This window comes from Cetorhinus maximus, chromosome X (genome assembly GCF_964194155.1).
Source record: "Cetorhinus maximus chromosome X, sCetMax3.hap1.1, whole genome shotgun sequence".
In the NCBI taxonomy this organism is placed as follows: Eukaryota; Metazoa; Chordata; class Chondrichthyes; order Lamniformes; family Cetorhinidae; genus Cetorhinus; species Cetorhinus maximus.
In genome coordinates, this window is record NC_135917.1 from 7,535,469 (window position 1) to 7,554,521 (window position 19,053).

Sequence of the window (19,053 nt, forward strand, 5' to 3'; positions counted from 1 at the left end):
GTTCTTAATTGACATGGGATGAATTCCCGTCAATAGGCATCTATTCCATATATTTATTATTTTGTAGGGAAGGGGAAGTTTCTAATACCTTGAGTTTCCAACTTCGTATCCTTATGCCATTCTTATTCTCGTGTCACAAAATGCCCAAGAGAATTTGGCAAGAGCAGCAATAGACAGCGAGCTGGGCATTAAAGAGAAGTTAGGGAGATGACTGAAGGCCTAGTCAAATGGGTAGAAGGAGGAGGCCTTTGGAAAGAGGCAGCAAGTGGGAAGGGTTTAGGATCCGAGTTCAAGATAGCGGAAACATAATGGCTGAAGGCTCGGCAAAGAACAGACACAAAAACAAACATGATGAGGGAGGAGGGAAAGTTGTTTCCAGTGCAAACTGGTTCTAAGATGAGTAAATATTGAAGATGATATGAAGAATTTAATGCCTAGCATTAGCAAATACTTTGAAGCTGACTTGAATGACACTTAATCTCTTTATGTAATTAATTCTGAAAGTAATTTGTTTAAGGAAAAGCAATTTGGCTGTAATTTGTATAGGTTATAGATACTGAACCATTTCAGGCTTTGATCTTGTATTTATAAACTTGACTTTCAGAAATCCTTTACATGAAATAATTAAATAGCGGGGAACATCGTTGGATGAATGGTGTCAAAAAGGTAGTGAGAACAGTCAGTATGTATTGGGTTTGAAAGTCCACTTGCCTTGATTCAGTGGCTCTCTTACTGAAAGGTTGCCCATGATGCTTCGCTCCTATAGACAAGGAGACTCTTTCAGTTGGGTCAAAAATTTGACTTTCCCATAGTTGTGTGAATGATATTTAAATGGAAATTCTGATGTAACTTCAGGTACTGGAGAGAGTTGAGAGTTTTGGCACTATACCAGTGGCAGGCATAGGATAGCCAGTGTACCTGCTGCATGTCTGTTTAGCATTCAGGAGGTCAATTGCTCCTTGAGCAGGACTCCACACCTTTCCCTTCAGTATAAAAGACCAAAAGGCCAACATCATTTAGCTGCCAGGTCTTGGCACTAAACTCAAAGCAGAGGAATCAATGTTGTTCATCTTAAATGAGGAAGCAAGTGAAGTCCGAGTACAAGAAGAATCAATGTCAGTTCCCCCTCTCCATATATCACCTCCCATCCTCCCCATTTGATTGTTTCCAAGAGACCACAAACTTATAAGGATTTGCTCCATGGTGGATTTCACTGGCGCAGGCCCCTACAAGAATGCAGCCCAAACAAACCTTTAGTTCTGGTTGCATGGCCATTAAACAAACGGGCATGAACAATGTTGCCCGCTACTCCTTTTCCTTTCCAATTACCATGACCATTTCTCATCCCTCTGTTGAGATTGTTCTGTGGGGAAGGAGAAAGGACTTGTGCTTGCTGTGCAACATTCACTTCCCAGAACCTTAATAAGATTATTTTTCCAAGGCCAATGCCAATTCTCAGTAGATTTAAGACAAATTTAAAACTGCCATATCGATCCAGGTGGCTTAAAAGAGTGAGCGCATATTGCTCTGGCCAGAGAATAAGAATTGGAAACAGTTCAGAGAAGGTTCACTAGGCAGATTTCTGGGATGAAAGGGTTTGCGTTATGAGGAAAAATTGAGCAGGTTAGTCCTACTTCATTGGAGTTTAGAAGAATGAGAGGTGATCTTATTGAAACATACAAGATTCTGAAGGGGCTTGACTGCTCAGAGGATATTTCCCATTTTGGGGGAATTTAGAACTAGGGAGCATAATTTAAAAATAAGAGGTCTCCCATTTAAGACTGAGATGAGGAGAATTTTTTTTCTCTCAGAGGGTCGTTAGTCTGTGGAATTCTCTTTCACAGAGAGCAGTGGAAGCTGGATCATTGAATATATTCAAGGCTGAGTTAGAGAGATTTTTAATCGACAAGAGAGTTGAGGGTTATGGGGGACAGGCAGGAAACTGGAGTTAAGGCCACAACCAGATCAACCATGAATTTACTGAATGGTGGTGCAGGCTTGATGGACCGAATGGCCTCCTCCTGTTCTTCTTTCTTATGATCTTATGACTCAAAACAGCCAAACAACATTCACATTCATGAAATGCAGGGAAAGGAGTAACTTAGTCACTGGGGATTTAGTTCCTTTCTGAAAGGACCTAAACCAAAGAGTTCGAAGGAAAACTCATGTTTTTAACTGGTTCATCCAGTAAACTGAATTTAGAGTTTTGCTCTCAGTCCACCTGTAGCAATATCTAACTTTCCATCTCATTTTTTTAAATCTGCATCATTTCCATGGAAAGCCTGGCGTTCCGACGAGGTAGTGGATTTGGAAATGCTGTAACAATTATCATACGGATGTAAACTTGTGTGTCTTTATTGATTTTATAAGCAGTTCAACAGGTCATTAAATACTGTACAAAAGTACTGTTATCCTAGTTTCCCTATAGAATTTCTGGCATCAGAATGAAGTGATATATTTAGCTGTGCATGTATAACTTCACCTGATTATGACAATTGTGAGGTGAGAGAGCTGACTGCCAAGCTGCTTGACAAGTGTTAAAGACCACAACCGTGAAGAAATTTTTGCCTCTCCATTGAGTTTTTTTTACTCTCCTCCTCTATGGGCTATCTCTTACCCTTGTATGGTTTCCAATCATGAGCAGATATCTTCCAATAGCTTACCCAGGTTGCTATTCTTGTGCACGCCTGGGCAGTGAATGGCAGCAGTCTATTTCACCATCCAGGGCATCACAGCTTTGCCCGATACAGTCATCATTCAACATGCCAACACACAAAGTTCCATGTAGAGGTCACTCAGAGCAACCCTGGCTATCTCAACTGTTGACCTAGGTTAGATGAGCTAACTTGATGTCCACCATCTGACTGAGCTTCAGGCCTTATTGTCAATATGGGATCAAATCAAGTGGTGCATTTACCCACTGAGCCACATGTTGAGCTCCCAACAAATGTCACTGAGATCAACCACAACCTGTGCAGGAAGCAAGTATAAGGGCTACTACAATTCATTGTGATTGCTCTTGGGAAAGGAAGCAAAGAGAAAGAACTTGAATTAACGCAGTGCCTCTTATGTCCTTGGAACATCCCGAAGTGCTTTGCAACCAGTGACTTACAATTAAAGTATAATCACTGTTAATGCTTAGGTAAGTGTGGCAGCCAATTTGCACACAGCAAGATCCCACCAACGACACTGAGGTGAATGACAAGTTAATCTGCTTTGACCGTGTTGGAGGAAGGGTAAATATTGACCAGGCCACCAAAGAACTTCTTGGCTCTTTTTTTGAATACTACTCAACCTTTTATGTACGTCCAAACAGGCACACTATGTCTCAGTTAACATTTCATCCTAAAGGTGACACAGCTGGCAATGCAGCACTTCCTTGGTACTACAAGCGTCGGCCTAGATTTTTGTGCTCAGGTTTTGAAGTCAGCCTCATTGTGATGCAGCAGCTTCACCCGACCTCTGGCCAAAATGTGTCTTTGTGTGCGTGTGCCAATTAAGGACAAGAACCCCAAGCCAAACAGCCTGCCCACACTTACACTCTCAGCTCACAGGTGAAGAATGCCCACTGAGGTGTCAGAGGAACTAACACCTGGGAAATAACATTCAGCCAGTGTTCAGGCTTCAAGAGAATGAGAGAGAGAGAAAAAAAATCAACAACTGATTCATCTCTGTAACCTTCTCCAACCCTCAGAGATTTCTGTGTTCCTCCAATTTTGGCCCCTTGCTCCATGATTGGTGGCAGAGCTGCCTGGGCTCTAAGCTCTGAGAATTCCCTCCCTGAGCCTCCCCACCTCTCTCTCTTCCTTTAGGACACTTCTTAAAATCTACCCCATTGACCAAGCTTTTGGTCACCTGTTGTAATGTCTCCTTATGCAGCCCTATGCGGAGTGCCACATGGGATATTTTATTACGTTAAGGACCCTTGGAACATAAGAACAAGAGTACGTCATTTAGCCCCTCAAGCCTGTTCCACTATTCAATGAGATTGAAGCTATTCTGTGACCTAATTCCATATACCCATATTTGCTCCATATCCCTTAATACCTTTGGCTAACAAAAAAAAATTGTCAACCTCAGTTTTAAAATGAATAATTGATCTGGCATCAATTGCCATTTATGGAAGAGAGTTCTGAATCTCTACCATCCTTTCCTTGAATAAGTGTTTCCTAATTTCATTCCTGATAGGCTTGGCTCTAAGTTTTAGACTATGCTCCCAATCCTAGATTCCCCAACCAACAGAAATAATTTTGTCCAATCTATGCTGTCCGCTCCCCTATATAAATGCAAGTCGTTGTTGTAATAGCAAATAAAATAATGAGAAAGAGAGAATGGGGAATGAGCGAGAGGTACAAATGAATTTGCAGAGGTAGTTTTTGTGGGGCCAAATTGCATACAAAATTCTCAAGTCTTATGCCTTGTTATATGATCAGTTAACGGCTAATAATGACCAGTATGTCTGGTCGGATAAATTTCAAACCTGGCTCCATCGATGTAGGAGTGGGATTATTTAATCACTAATTGGATACTGCTGCACAAAGCAGAATGGAGTCACTGGTGGATAGTATACAGCACACGTAGCAAACAGCAGTTGCTTACTTTGGTAACCTCCCTATGAAGATTAATAGCCACTGTGAGCCAGTTTGCAGCAGACAAATGCAAATCTAAAGGGATAGTGTCATCACAACAGCAGGTGCAATGTCATTCCTGTTGGAAATAAGACAAAGAATTGCTCTCAAGTTACAACGGCTTGCATTGCGCTGTGCAATTTCATGTGTTGTCCACTTTGCAATCCCATATACAACCTCGCCTGGGATAAAAGCGTGCCAACAGTTAAAAACGTTTTCTTTCATTCCATCCTGTGATACTCGGCAGTTACCTCCCTTCTTTAAAACAATTCTAAGCACATCTCTATTTTCAAAGTCTTACAAGTTGACTCCTGGTGGGGAGTAAAGACCGTGTGTTGTCTTTAGGTGGAGTAGGGTTAGAGGAAAGGATAATTGGATCAAGGAGGGCAGACATAATTCAACCCCCATTTTAAAGTCATCCCTTCTGTCAATATACAACATTTTGGGTATTTGGGATGCAGAGAAGCAGAGTCAGTTGGAGCATAGGCGATACTTTGTATCAGGAGCTCGGAGAAGCCAAACTGTGGCACTACAGTGCCACCAATGGTGGGGAAGTGTAATCACATCGTGACATGTTTACATAAGCACTGATGACACTTCGCATGTGGATGTTCCCGTGATGCCATACTATCTTCAATGAACAAACAGAATTCAGGTTCCTTCTTCTGACACGGAGCCAGTCATAGAGTAATGGATACAACAACATTCAGCTGATATCAGGTGCGGTAGACAAATGGTACTTATCCACCGTGTAAATGGCCCATGGCTCTTGTACGGTGCCAGACTGTTCCCATGTGATTAACATGTGATCCCTGGGTGTATTTGCATAATATGTGCTGAGGTTGAATCAACTATTGGCAAGTAATAGGTTGGTCCAAATCCAGGTTCACTGTCCCAGCTTCACATGCAGAGATTTCTAGATTTCACCCATTGTAGAGGAGGGAGGAGCTTCTCCACATTGGAAGGAGTGAAACCAAAGGGGGAGTCACCCTAGGCAGCTCTTATTTGCTTACAATTGAGCCTCCATCACTGATTATCTAACATCAATTGACCTGATTTCCTTGTTTTTTCCATTTGTTCTTGGGATGAGGGCAACTCTGGCAGGGCCCTATTTATCATCCATCCTTAGACTGCCCTGAAACTGTGGCCTTCTTGAACTGTTGTAGTTCTTTTGGTGATGGTATGCCCACAATGGTGCTCGCTAAGAAATTCTAAGATATGGATCCAGCAACAATGATGAAACAGCACTCTATGTCTGAGTCAGAATGCTGTGTGACATCAAGGGGAATGTTGGAGAAGAGGGTATTCCCACTTGCCAGAGTTTGCATGGGACAAAGTCTTGTGTGAGACAATGCCTCAGTGCACAACTTCTTGTGCATTTGATCTTCTTTTCATGGCAAATAGAAGTACATTGTATTTCTTTTGTTATCTGTACTGCACCTATCTTCATTGCCAAACCCAAATAAATCTGTGGTGGTGATGGGGATTGGGGGTGGGGTGGGGGGAGGTTACAGTTCACTCAGAGAATTTGAGTTGCTCTGGTAACTTACATTTATACATGCATGTTGTAGTCTGGAGCTACAGATAGTGATGGCAGAGGCTCCAACTTTCTTTCCATCACATGGCTGACCAGGAATCTCTCCCACTCTTACTGCCTGCCATTGGCGTGTGTTGGAAAGATTTGCAGGTTGATACTCAACATGTTTGGACATGTTATGAATGCGCCTTCTGTGGCCAAAGTCCTGGGTTGGGACATGAACCTAGAGCTTCTGGCTCAAGACAGGAATGCTACCCAATGCGCCAGTAGACCTCCTCAAATATATCTGTACCATAAAGGTAAGACCAAAATCTGGGGACTCTTGATTATACGCCTATTCCCATTATTGCCCATCAGGGAGGTTCACTGTCAGTTACTTGAGCAGCCAGTTCAAAGGTAGATATTGTTTGTGAAGGTGGGGGTTGGGGAGGGGCGTGGAGTGGTGGAATCTTAGTTGGTTGTCCATGTTCTTGACCTGGTTGTGCAAGGCAAAACAACTTAAAGAGCAGGCCAAAAAAAAGTCACTGTTATTCCCCTGTTCTCAGGAATCCCATAAAGTTAAAAGTAATTTTGTGAAACTCATTTAGTATTTAGGGCTCTATAAAAATAGTCTGCAGCATTAAAACTCGATCACTGAAGAAATTACAGGCATTGCTCCATATGTTAAGTAGGTTTGCTTTTTTAGATGGTTTCCATGATATGATAATTTAGCAAAAAACCATTATCTCCTTAAGTGAGCTGAAGGAATTGTTATGGGTCGTGTTGGCAGTGAACACATGAATTTTTCAAACTGCTAAAAAGAAATCAATACATTTTAACATTTTGTACAGTTAACTAAAACAAGAACAGCATTCATGCTATCCTGGCAGATGGCCATTTTACAGAGGGGTACATTGAGTAGACCAAGCTGTAATTTCCTGTCCATTAACACCTCATTGCTATATCAGGTGTGTGCACTTTCCTGATCCTACATCTGAACTCTGATCTTGCTCTTCCTGTGATTAAAGTACACCATGTCAAATGGTTTTATTCATCTGCATAGTATTGATTCATGTCACTATCTCTTGCTCAAACACGTTCTTTCCCAAAAGTAAGGATCTCTACCTCCCTCAGTCTGCCCTTCCTCTTGCAACCTCCAGGCTTTTAAACTGTAAACTCAGAATCATCGGATCACTAATAGTTGGTTCATCCTATCTTGTCTCCTCAAACTCTTCAATCTTGCCAGATCTCTAAATGATCAACCTTCGTCCTTCACTGCAGTTTCTCAACTTAATTAAAAAAACAGGTTTTCTCTGGCAGCAGTTTTAGCTCCTCTTCTTTTAAAGCAAAACTACCACCTTCAGTTAAATATTCATTTCGCAATTAGCTTTCTGTAATTGCACAGTGGCCTTCAATTAGAAGAGTCCTCACTGGAACTATATAGGTCTGTTATCTTTTTGTCTAATTGCATTTTTGCATTAACAGTGAGGTAAATTCAGGGTAGAGAGGTGAAGGGAGCAACATTACAGATGGTAAACGAAACCCACTACCTCGGTAGGGCTACTGCTGGAGAGTGTGCCAAAGTGCTAGTGTCAACAAAGTCAAACATCAAAATAGCCCTGCACCACGATCTATACCTTCCGCGTCTCACCTCTGCATTGACAGACCTGAGGCGCAGCAGAGGACAGATGCAATGTGTCATCATTTGCATGAATGAGCTTGTCCGATTTGTTTGGCTTGCTGCAGACAGAAATGACTTGGTACGGCAGGGTGTTGGGCAGACAAGGTTATACTGGAGAGGGAGGTGGGTATGTGGCTGTGTGACTGGTGGGAAAATGGAGCCCTCAGAGGGAAGGCTATCAGCAGGGTGAGCAGCAAGTCATGGAATCTTGAGTCAAGGTCTGTGCATGTCCACAGGATTACAGAGATGCCAGGGATTGGGGGAGGGGAGGGAGCTGTATTTGCCCTGGTTATTAAAGAATTATTAAGAAAGCTGTAAGGTTTATTTCTTCTGCTATTTTTTAGTGCTGCTGCTACTGTGTACATTACTGGGTTTAATGGGTTAAAAATGTCCAGACAAGAATTTAGGCAAATGCTATTGCGCTGAGAGGAACACATGGGAATGAAGTGAGGTGAGGGAGGGGGTGCGGTGGTGTTAATGAAACCGACTGGTGCTTCATTGCAGGTCTTTATTAAACTTCAGCATGAAGGTTTTTACCTTATGTTGTCCTTGCTTGGAGGCTGGTGTGGGCCATTCTGCAGGTCTGAATGAACTGGCAATGCCCTCTCAACATTGTTGTCTATGCGAGCTGGGTTATCTTTTAACCAGTGTGTTAACTATCTCTGTGACACACAATTATCACTTTTCAAAAAAAAACTTACTCATTCTACCATCTGTTTTATTTAATGGCTTGGTGGAGGTTACAAATGTGTGAATTTTGCCTGTTTCATTTGAAGAGTTTAGATGGTGGCTGATATCCCAGAGATCAAGGAGGATCCTTTGACTCAGATTTGAATTTTCTAATGGGAACATGGGTGTAGATCACAGACATTTACTGTGAGTAGAACTGATTTCACTGCTAACAGGATCACATAGTAATTATTTAGAATCAGCCATCTTTGTAAGTTGCCTTCAAAGTTCCTTCCTATCACTCAATCATCCTTTTACCATAGTGATTGGGGTAACGCATTTAATGCTTGTACCATCTATAAGATGCACTGTATCAACTCACCAGAGCTCCTTTGATAGCACATTCCAAACCTACGACCACCACCACCCAGAAGGACAAGGACAGCAGATAGATGGGAACACCACCACCTGGAAGTTCCCCTCCAAGTCGCATACCATCCTGACTTGGAAATATTATCACTGTTCCTTCACTGTCGTTGGGTCAACATCCTGGAACTCCTTCCCTAACAGCACTGTGGGTGTACCTACACCACACGCGGTTCAAGAAGGCAGCTCACCACCACCTTCTCAAGGGCAATTAGGGATGAGCAACAAATGCTGGCCTAGAGAGTGAAGCCCACATCCCATGAACAAATAAAAAAGTGAATGTTTTTACCTTACACATAATGAGGTGTTTGTTCAATTGCTCACAATGCTCCTGAAACATGAACAAGGAGATTGCAGCAGTAGCAGAGTGATTTGATTCGAATTGGTAAACAGCAGAGACCATGTCTTGCTAACCTGGAGCTAAATTAAGCAATGCTTTGACTTCCAGAGCCAATTAAATTTCATTTAGAGCTAAGACTAGCTCAATGACTCTAAGTTAACTACCTCAGTGTAACATCTGAGCAAGGGCAATTAGGGATGGGCATTAAATGCTGGCCTAGCCAGCAACACCCACATCCCATGAATTAATTTTAAAAAATCTTCTTGGAAGGATTTACAAGTTGATACTCAACCTGTTTAGGCACATTATAAACACACCTTCCAGGAATAAGACTTGAACTTAGAACTTCTAGCTCAGAAGTAGGGACACGACCCACTGTGCCACAAGACCTGCAGTATAATAACTCCCCTGCACAAATAGGTGGCCTTTCTACAGCCAGTAATGTAGAGGTTGTTACACTCCAGATAGCCAGTTGGTGAAGGATAGTATGGGAGTCAATCTTTACTCAGCCTTACATTTATTTACAGAGTGAAACGTTACGAACACCTCCTAACTCAACCCAACCGCAGTTTCAGTAAGTGTTTCTTTGTGCTCAATTAAACAAATTAACCACTCAAAGGACATTAGTGAACAAGATGGATTTTTACAACAATTGATGATCGTTGTCATGGTAATCATCATTGAAAGTATATTCCAGATTTTATTAATTAAATATAAATTCCATCAGGTGCCATGATAGGTTTTGAACCCATTGCCCCAGTATTAGCCTAGACTCTGGATTACTAGGTTCAATGACATTACCAATATACCATTGTCTTCCCCACCCTTAATACTCTGAATATATTCATGAAACAAACCAATTCATAAATTGAAAGTCCTTTAAAGGGGCAAGTGTTTCTTTATACTCTTTTGAGTATACCAATAAATTAAACTAATTAACTAAACAAATTGACAGCCCCTTAAAGAGGCAATGTAACAAAAGACAAAACTTTAAAGGAAACTTATATAATTAAATTAAAATGTCATTTCCAGGGCTAATGAAGCACTCCAGCCCCTGCAGTGCCCACCAGTCACAAAGGAAGTGTTTCTTTATATATGCTTAAGTGAAACCTCAGTCAATGTCCACCACCTGCATACAATTAAACACAATTAATATACAATTAACAGAGATGAGTCCAGTGGTGTCCTCTTAAGTTAAAGTGAGGTCAATGTAGATTTGTACCATGGGCGAAATATTTACTCATTCAAAACACATTAAGTCACACAGAATTAAAAATCGGGATGGTAATTTAGCGGAATTCCAGTACTTTTGGTAAATTCTTTGATATGTTGAGCTCTTACAGCAGAGTGTGTAAAGGCAAGATGTGTGTTGTTTTTGTACTTTCACACTCTTGTCCTTGGAGAACAGTGTGTTGTGGTGGAAGGATTCGCAGGCTGATTAACAGTCACCAGACAACCATATCCCATGGATGAAAATTTTCAATTTTTGTCTTAAGTGTTCCATCATTCTAGTTATTTCAACCACTGAAAACAGTCTGTTTCTATCTCACCTCAAGTCTTTCTCTATATTTGGATTATCTCATTCCCAGGACTTACACTCCCTCCATCAGACGCACAGTAGCAGCAGGGTGTACCATCTACAAGATGTACTGCAGGAATTCACCAAGGCTCCTTAGACAGCACCTTCTAAACCCATGACCACTACCATCTAGAAGGACAAGGGCAGCAGACACATGGGAACACCACCACCTGCAAGTTCCCCTCCAAGTCACTCACCATCCTGACTTGGAAATATATCGCCGTTCCTTCACTATCGCTGGGTCAAAATCCTGGAACTCCCTCCCTAACAGCACTGTGGGTGTACCTACACCACAGGGACTGCAGCGGTTCAAGAAGGCAGCTCACCACCACCTTCTCAAGGGCAATTAGGGATGTGCAATAAATGCTGGCACAGCCAGCGAAGACCACATCCCATGAATGAATAAAAAAGGGGGAGGAGCCGAGTGAATCTGCCCCCTCTCTTACTGGCTCAATAACTTTCCTACAGTGCGGAATCTAAAACTGTGCACTTACGAAGATTTTTATATCAATTCACCAGGACATCTGAATTTTTACAGGCTGATTGGCCTCCTTCTGTTCTGTTAGATTCTATGATGATTTGAGAGAGACAAGCAGAAAATGAATTCTGATGAAGCGGCCCACCCAATACATTAACCTATTGTTCGCTTTCCAATGTTGATTGAGCCGCTGTGTAACCTGCATCTTTCTGTTTTCATTTCTGTTTGAGGTTTTGCTTACCACTGTGATTGTGCCCCTGTAAGATCTGCGGCTGGCCAATGAGCAATATCCAATGCCTTATCCTGTTTATAGTAATTTATAGGGCAGTGAATAATGTATTAGAACCACCTCCTTATTTAAGGCCCACTGGTTTAGTGAGTGCGTCGTATATCAGCAACAGCAATAAACAAACTGCACAAAACACAAGAGCAAGCAAAGCAATAACTGGAACTCGGTTAGCAGTTGCCTTTGGGGGAGCTTTTCTTGAAAGCTGTGTATCTGAAAGGGTAATTGTATTCTGCTGAATTGCCAACATTTCCCCAAAATATTGTCAAAGCTGCCTGTAGGTCACCCGATGTGCCTCAGTCCTCCTTTGTACCTGTGTTTTATCCTCTAAATCAGAGATATTTTGGGAGCAGCCATTTTGTATGAAACCCTCTCGTCAGTGATGCTGTCCCTTTGTAACATTTGAGAATGGCAGGACAATATGGGAGAGTGACCTTTCCCTTTAAGTAGGGTTGCTAATTCTCCGTCCTGAAATATTGAGGAGTTAAAGATTAATCTCCAAGACACTACTGTGAAAAAGCAACCCAGGAGAAAAATTAATGGTGGCATGAAAAAAAGATGTTTCTTTTAACAATTACTTTGAACACTTTTATTCATTGGTTATAAGAAAGATTAGTGATTTGGAAGAAAATGGCTGTTTGACTGACAGTCAGGAATCATCCAATTAGGGAGAGAAGAGTCTGTTTGTTTCCAATTGACTGTGGGAAGGCAGGGCTGTGTGAGGCTGGCCGTGTCGGATAAGCAATAGTGGAGTGGTTGGAGGTCAGAGTTCATGTGATGAAAGCTCCAGGACCAACGTCAACCTGAGTTGGCAACCCTACATTTGAAGGGATTCGGGATCAACCATAATGCAAGAGAGGGGTACCTCTAAGGCTCATCTGGTTTTTACTTGAGCCTTTGCTACAAAGAGTCCAGGAGATGTGCCTGTCTGCAGCAAGTTAAGCTAACAGAGGTCGAAGCAGAGAATGCTGAAAGAACAAGGCGGACCCACCCTGACAAGGGAAAAGACTGTACAAACACAAAGGACGGAATTTAATACCCTCCCCTGTGGCGAGTCTGATACTTGAAAGGGAAAAATTACAGGATCGTGGGGAAAGGGCAGGGGAGTGGGATTAATTGGATAACCCTTTCAAAGAGCCAACACAGGCATGATATAAATAGCCTCCTTTAAGATTCTATGTGTGTAATTTTAACCACAAAACATGAGGGGGTTGAAGTCGGGAGGGACGTTAACATTTTAAAAATCACAAACCCAACCCCCAACCCGCCTCTAATCTGCCCATTTCCAGTTTTAATGGATGGAGGATTTGGGACAGGCGGCCAACTTGCTCCCAAGCAACGAGTTGGCCGTTGAAGTATTATAATGAGGCTGCGGGCTTCATATTTAACCTGCCTTCTTGGCCGAACAGGTTAACCAAGCCTCTGGAAAGCCAGCAGCTAAAAGGAGGCAAGGCTTGCTGCACAGGAAAGGTAAGTGCCTCTATAGCACTGCGTGTAGGCCAGGGGCAGTAGGAGTGCCTCCTACCAGCCCATCAAGCTTACCAACTTCCCTGCCTGCCATTGTGGCATGGCAACAGTGGCATAGTGATAACGCCACTGTCCTGAGGCTAATATTCTGGGGACGTAGGTTCAAATGTCTCCACGGCAGCTGGAGGAATTTAAGTTCAATTCATAAGTCTGATTGATAGCTAGTCTCAGTAATCAATTTACTAATGCCCTTTAGGGAAGGAAATCTGCTGTCCTTACCAGTCTGGCCTACATGTGACTCCAGACCCACAGCAATGTGGTCGACTCTTAACTACCCTCTGAAATGGCCGAGCAAGTCACTCAGTTCAAGGAAAATTAGGGATGGGCAACAAATGCTGGCCTTGCCAGCAATGCCCACATCCCATGAAAGGAAAAAAGAATCCTCCCTGCCCTTCCTCCCCCACTCCCACAATCAGTGACCCACCCTGTGATCAGAATTCCTGGGATCGGGAATCGAGCCCTCCCCTCACACTTGCACTAACTAAACTATCTTTTCCAGGCCTGCTGCCTATCCCAGAACATTCTCCTATCCAAAAGTGAGGCAAGTCTGTCAATCACGCTGACTTCTAGCTGGGGAATCTGCTCAGGGGAAAAAAGAATGCTCAATATGGAGTCAAAACTCCTCAGACTGCGGAGAAACCCGGGTCTCCAAAACAAGGTTCCTACCCCAATCAAGATCGGGGCATCAATTCTATGAAATATTTACTGCCCCTCTGACAGTCCTTTAAAGGGGGAAACCTTATCATCAGTATATAACTCTTTAGGACATAGCTGGTTTTGTGGTGCACCATCTGGACTGCCTGTGCCATAGGATGGCATATTGGCGTGTACATGCCAGTCTGGAACACTCATAAAAGCCTTATCCCGAATTATTTGTGCCCTACACTTAATCTGAATAAAAAGTATGGGGGAGAATTTCCTAATCTCCAGAGAATAGCTTTGGTGGAAACCATGGAGGCGTGGCCATTTATGGCACTTCTGCCAATCCTCTAACAAAGCTATGGAGGACAGCCAGGAGAAACCAAGGAGGAAATGAAAGGTGGACACCTTGCAGTTTAAAAATTCGAGTCTTTTCACGCAGTGGCTGCTTTCTAGTCAGAAGTGCCAACTTTGCAGGGTTGTTGACGAAAACCTGATACTTTGGTGCCAAGCTGTGGATCCCAGCAGTCTTTGTTTGACCCACTTGCTGAAAGAGAAAGTTCCAATCTCATTGGAACTGCACAGCTGAATCGGGGCATCATTACATTCTTTTTTTTTTTGTTTCTGTTACATATGAGGGTTACCTTTCTGGGGAAATGCTCATGTCTAGGCTGTCGCAAAACTTGTGCTGGAACATCCTTTTAATGACTGTCAGCTGATGCTAATTCAGCTCTCCCAGATTGCCAAGCTCAGCAACTCTTTAATGCCAGCTCTCCAAAGGGGAACATCAGCAATTTCTGGTATTACGGGAGGGGGAGGTAGGGGTAGCATTTAAAACAAAAAAATAGAAGGGAAGGAATGTTAATCTTGTCTGTTTGCACTCTTCACTCTGCAGAATGCGCTGTTCTTAATCAGTTAGGCAGGCAAGCAAGCCCTGGGCTCTGCCAGTCTTGGGATGGAGCCAGCTATATGCCAATCTGTGCTGCCTTGGCCTGGCTCATTTGTTCCCTCTGACACTGGTCTAATTCGGAATAAGGTTGGGCAACAACCTCACTGTGCAGGCTGTCCTCTGATCCATTACTGACTTAGGCCTCGGTCCATTTTTGTGTTGTAATCTCTGGGCAATTCTACATATTTTGGGGCAATTATGTTAGAAAGCAAAGTAAGAAAGGGAAGGGCTAAGAAGGGGCTAGGAGAGGCCAAAAGCAGGCTAAATTTCAAGGAAGCTTTTCAAGGTTGATTATCTGATCAACACTGCTGTTGGTGAGATCTTGCTGTGCGCAAATTGGCTGCTGCATTCCTACATTACAACATTTCAAAAGAATACTTCACTAGTTATAAAGCACTCTGAAATGTCCTGAGATTGTGGACAGAGTGATGTAATAATGCAAGACCTTTGAAGAGATAAGTGTGACGTAGGAAAGCACAGGCCTGGAAAAGAGCCTGTAGTCCATCTGGCCAGTTTAAAAGAGAGATATTAAAAAAAAGAACTCCAGAGAACCGTGGCTGGTTCCTGTGCCATGATTTTAGAATAAATTTGCATGTTTAGATAAAGAAAGGGGAGCCTTGGTTTCAGGCCAGAAACTGAGGAGCTTGATTGGGGCTCAAAAAAATAGTTAGGGCGACCTTATGTTGCTGTTTTCTAGGGACAGTCTCTGGGTGAGACACTGTGTGCTCAGGCAAACTATGTCCCTCTGTTCACCAGACTCATCCCTGAATGACTACCCGAACTATCAAAGGCCACATAGGTCCAAATCATGTGACCCCAAGCTGCCCTGCGGTTGGGTCAATAAAGTGTGAGGGGAGCTTGTGCCGCCCAACTAACTGCGTACTCTCCCAACAAATCCCTGGATAGTTCTTGGATGGTATGTATGAGGGTCGGATTGTGTGTCCTGGAACTCTTTTCAGAAAATATGTTCATCCGTAAGAACACTGAAGATTAGAAACAGGAGCAGGAGTAGACCATTTGGCCCAAGCTTGATGAGTTCATAAAACATCTCCAACTGTACACACCCCAGTGTGCTTCCTTTGCTAACTCCTTTTCTTCCAAGAACAATTAAGGACAGGGAACAATCTTAATCTCCATGCCCTCTAAGGATTCATGTAGGGAACATCTTTTCAACTGTTTAAATTAATGTAACTATTGACTACATTCATTGTGCACCTCCTGTGAAAATTCCCTGGTGGAAGACAGCGGAGGGAAACTACCAAGTACCATCGAGCTTGCTCCGTCATTCATGGCTGATCTTCGACTTCAACTCCACTTTACCCACACCTGAAAAAATGTTCTGCTTCCAGCCCCTACAAAGCCCCTTTACTCCTGCACTCAAACCGAAAAGCACTTTTCAGATGCCTGGACCATGGGAGATGCAGAAACTTTGTGAGAAGAGCTGCAATTTAGAAAGTTCCAGAAACCAAGTTAAGGCCTTCTGCACAGAAAGGCATAAAAAATGCAACATTGTGTAAAATGAAGAGGCACAGGAGCTTTTAAGAGAGACCACTTCTGCTGTGTGGGCAGAACATCAGCTTGCATCATACAAAAGGGCTATCTTAAATATCATATGAAATTAATTAAGTGGATGAATGAAAGACCACCGTTTGAGCATTGTGGAGTGATAAGGATGATTTAATGTGCACTGTGGGAGCCGGACTGCAGTGGGCGGACATCACCAAACCATAAACAACACTAAGTAATCCCGGCCATCAGCTGGTAAAGAGTATTTGCAATTCATCCTGCAACTTTGCCTTGTGTTAATGAGCAAGGCCCGTGACTGGAGAGGCTGCCACTTCCTCCACACGTGACGCCATGAACAAGAGTGAACGCGCTTGCATGTTTAATGTGCTAAAGTCAGCATCTGCACGATCGGATTTTTAAACAAAAAAAAAATTGCTCATGAGGATCCATGGCATGAGGATAGTGCGAGGTGAGTGACACAGGCAAAATGCTGCTCAGCCAATTCAGTTCCCCTCTTCCTGGAATAATTAGCACATGAATTAATTAACAACTAATTAACTACAGGTGTTGCAAATTAAATTATTATAATCACTGACTAAAATGTACAGCTGTCCCCTTGTTCATTAACAAGCTGTGCTCTGATGTTATTTTCAGGCCTCTGTTTACCTTCTTTGAAAAGATTTGTGCCTGAGAGAAGCATCATGTTTACATGCTTCACGCCCCTTGATTTTGTTTGTCCTTCGAATCTGTTGCTTCTCCAGGCAAGCGGGAAGAAAATTCACAACTAGGTAGTGCCCCTTTCACCACAAATCCACAGATTGTGACAAACAATTTACAATTCTCACGTTCGCTCTGAGAATCTGTAATTACTGTTGATTGCTCCCAGAACAGGAGGTGATGGAAACCTTTCTGAGGCTGACTCTCTGATAGGTAGACTCAGGTGACGTGCCAAGCAACCGGGCAACTTTACTCCAGATGTAAGTACCACATTTTATGACAACTGTAGAAAGCTTTCATGACCTCAAGACACTTTACAGCCACTGAAGTCGTTTTTTTTTTTGAAGTGTAGTCACTGTTGCAGTGTAAGGTGATACAGTAGCCAATTTGCACACAGCAAGATCCCACAAACAGAAATGTGATAATGACCCAAATAACCTGTTTTAGTGGTGTTGATTGAGGGATAAATATTGTTCAGGACACGGTGGCAAACTCCCATACTCCACTAGTTTTTTTTCTTCATACTTTCATGGGATGTGGGTGTCGCTGGTAAGGCCAGCATTTGTGGCCCCATCCCTAATTGCCCTTGAACTGAGTGACTTGCTAGACCATTTCAGAGGGCAGTGAGGAGTCAACCACATTGCTGTGGGTCTGGAGTCACATGTAGGCCAGACCAGGTCAGGATGGCAGATTCCCTTCTCTAAAAGACATAAATGAACCATTAGTGAACGTCTAAGTAGTGCCATGGAATATTTTCCATTCACATGGGACAGTTGACAAGGCCTTAAATTTTAGGTTTCACCTGCAATAGTGCAGCAGTCCCTCAGTGAGATTGTCGACCTAGCTTAAGAGCTCAAGTCTCTGGAGCAGAGCTTGAACCCACAATTTTCTGACTCAGAGATAAGAGTACTACCTGCTGAGCCACAGTTGAGGTATCCAGGTTTGAATCAGCTCCATACTGGATTAGCTCATCTTAGCTATGATGACAATGGGAGTGTGTTATGGCCAGGTGAGAAGGCCTGAACTGGCACCCCACTATTCAACCTCCTTGGTTGATCACAACAAAGGTTTAAGTTTCTATTTCACAGGAATATGCCTTCTCCAAATCAGAATTATTGTAACTGTGAACAATAAAGAGCCAATCAAATAAGGTTTTCGAGTCAAAGAAAGAGCAAATTTATGAATCACTAAACCCGAGAAAAATAACAAAAACGCGACATCAAGTATTTGATCTTCATGCAGTCATTAGGACACACACACACACCCACACACATATAAGAAATAAAGGGAGTTAGAATCCAATAAAAAAAGATATACGGTTAAGTGTCCTTTGCCCTTGAGGCGTAGATTTTAAATGCTGCACCCGATTTGGGTTAGCTGGTTTCTTGGATGCGGTCAGATGTAGAAGATATTGCAATTATTACGAGAATCTCAGTTCGCTGGTAAATTTATGGCAGAGTTGGATTCTTAAACCAGGTGACACTTATTTCAAAAGAGAAAGGGGGAGAGATCGCAGCATTCAACTTGTTTCCTCTGCTGAAGACTTTCTTGACACCGCCTCTGTCACCTGCAATCTCTCTCTCGTGGCTGGCAGTCTTTCCTTGTAATACTTCACCTATTCTGTATTTCCAAGAGGTTTTGGGTGGGTGTGTCTGTGCCAGCCATTGTTTCAGTATCCAGTACTTTGCATTTTTAATATCTCTTCCTTAGACAGTCACGAGTTTTGATTGGTGTCTGGAATATAGGAAATGCCTCTCTCTTCACACTCCCCTGAGGGTCATTTGTTTGTTTCTCACCTTCACCTTGGAATGTAGCCTTGCATTTTTAATAAGTTTTCTCTGTCTCGTTCCAAATTGCAAAATTTCCAGTCAGTTGAAAGTTGACAAATCATGTTTTCAAAAATAAAGGAGCATAGCCTCATAACAGTATTACAATTGGCTCCCATATGCTTGAGCCAGAGAGTGCAAAACAACAATCAGCCAAGGTGCTTGCCAATGTTGGCAATCTTGTGGCCCTTGCTTAAAAAAATGAGTGCAGATAGTGGGTGAGGATAGGAATGGGCTAAGTGGTGATACCTCCCATGGTCAAATAGGCTGTTGACACTCTTTCCTT

At 42.7% G+C, this 19,053-nt stretch overlaps 1 protein-coding gene across 2 annotated transcripts in view; it reads left to right on the plus strand.

Moving 5' to 3' along the window:
• LOC144672593 (acid-sensing ion channel 1-like) overlaps positions 1-19,053 on the plus strand; it is a 226,679-nt gene that overhangs the window by 11,470 nt on the left and 196,156 nt on the right. The window contains exon 3 of one of the 2 annotated variants that reach the window (XM_078534416.1): positions 3,033-3,059. The exons of the other annotated variant lie outside the window; for it this stretch is intronic. Within the exon in view, the coding sequence (XP_078390542.1) occupies positions 3,033-3,059 (27 nt within the window). The remainder of the gene's footprint in view (positions 1-3,032; positions 3,060-19,053) is intronic. 2 annotated transcript variants of the gene reach the window in all.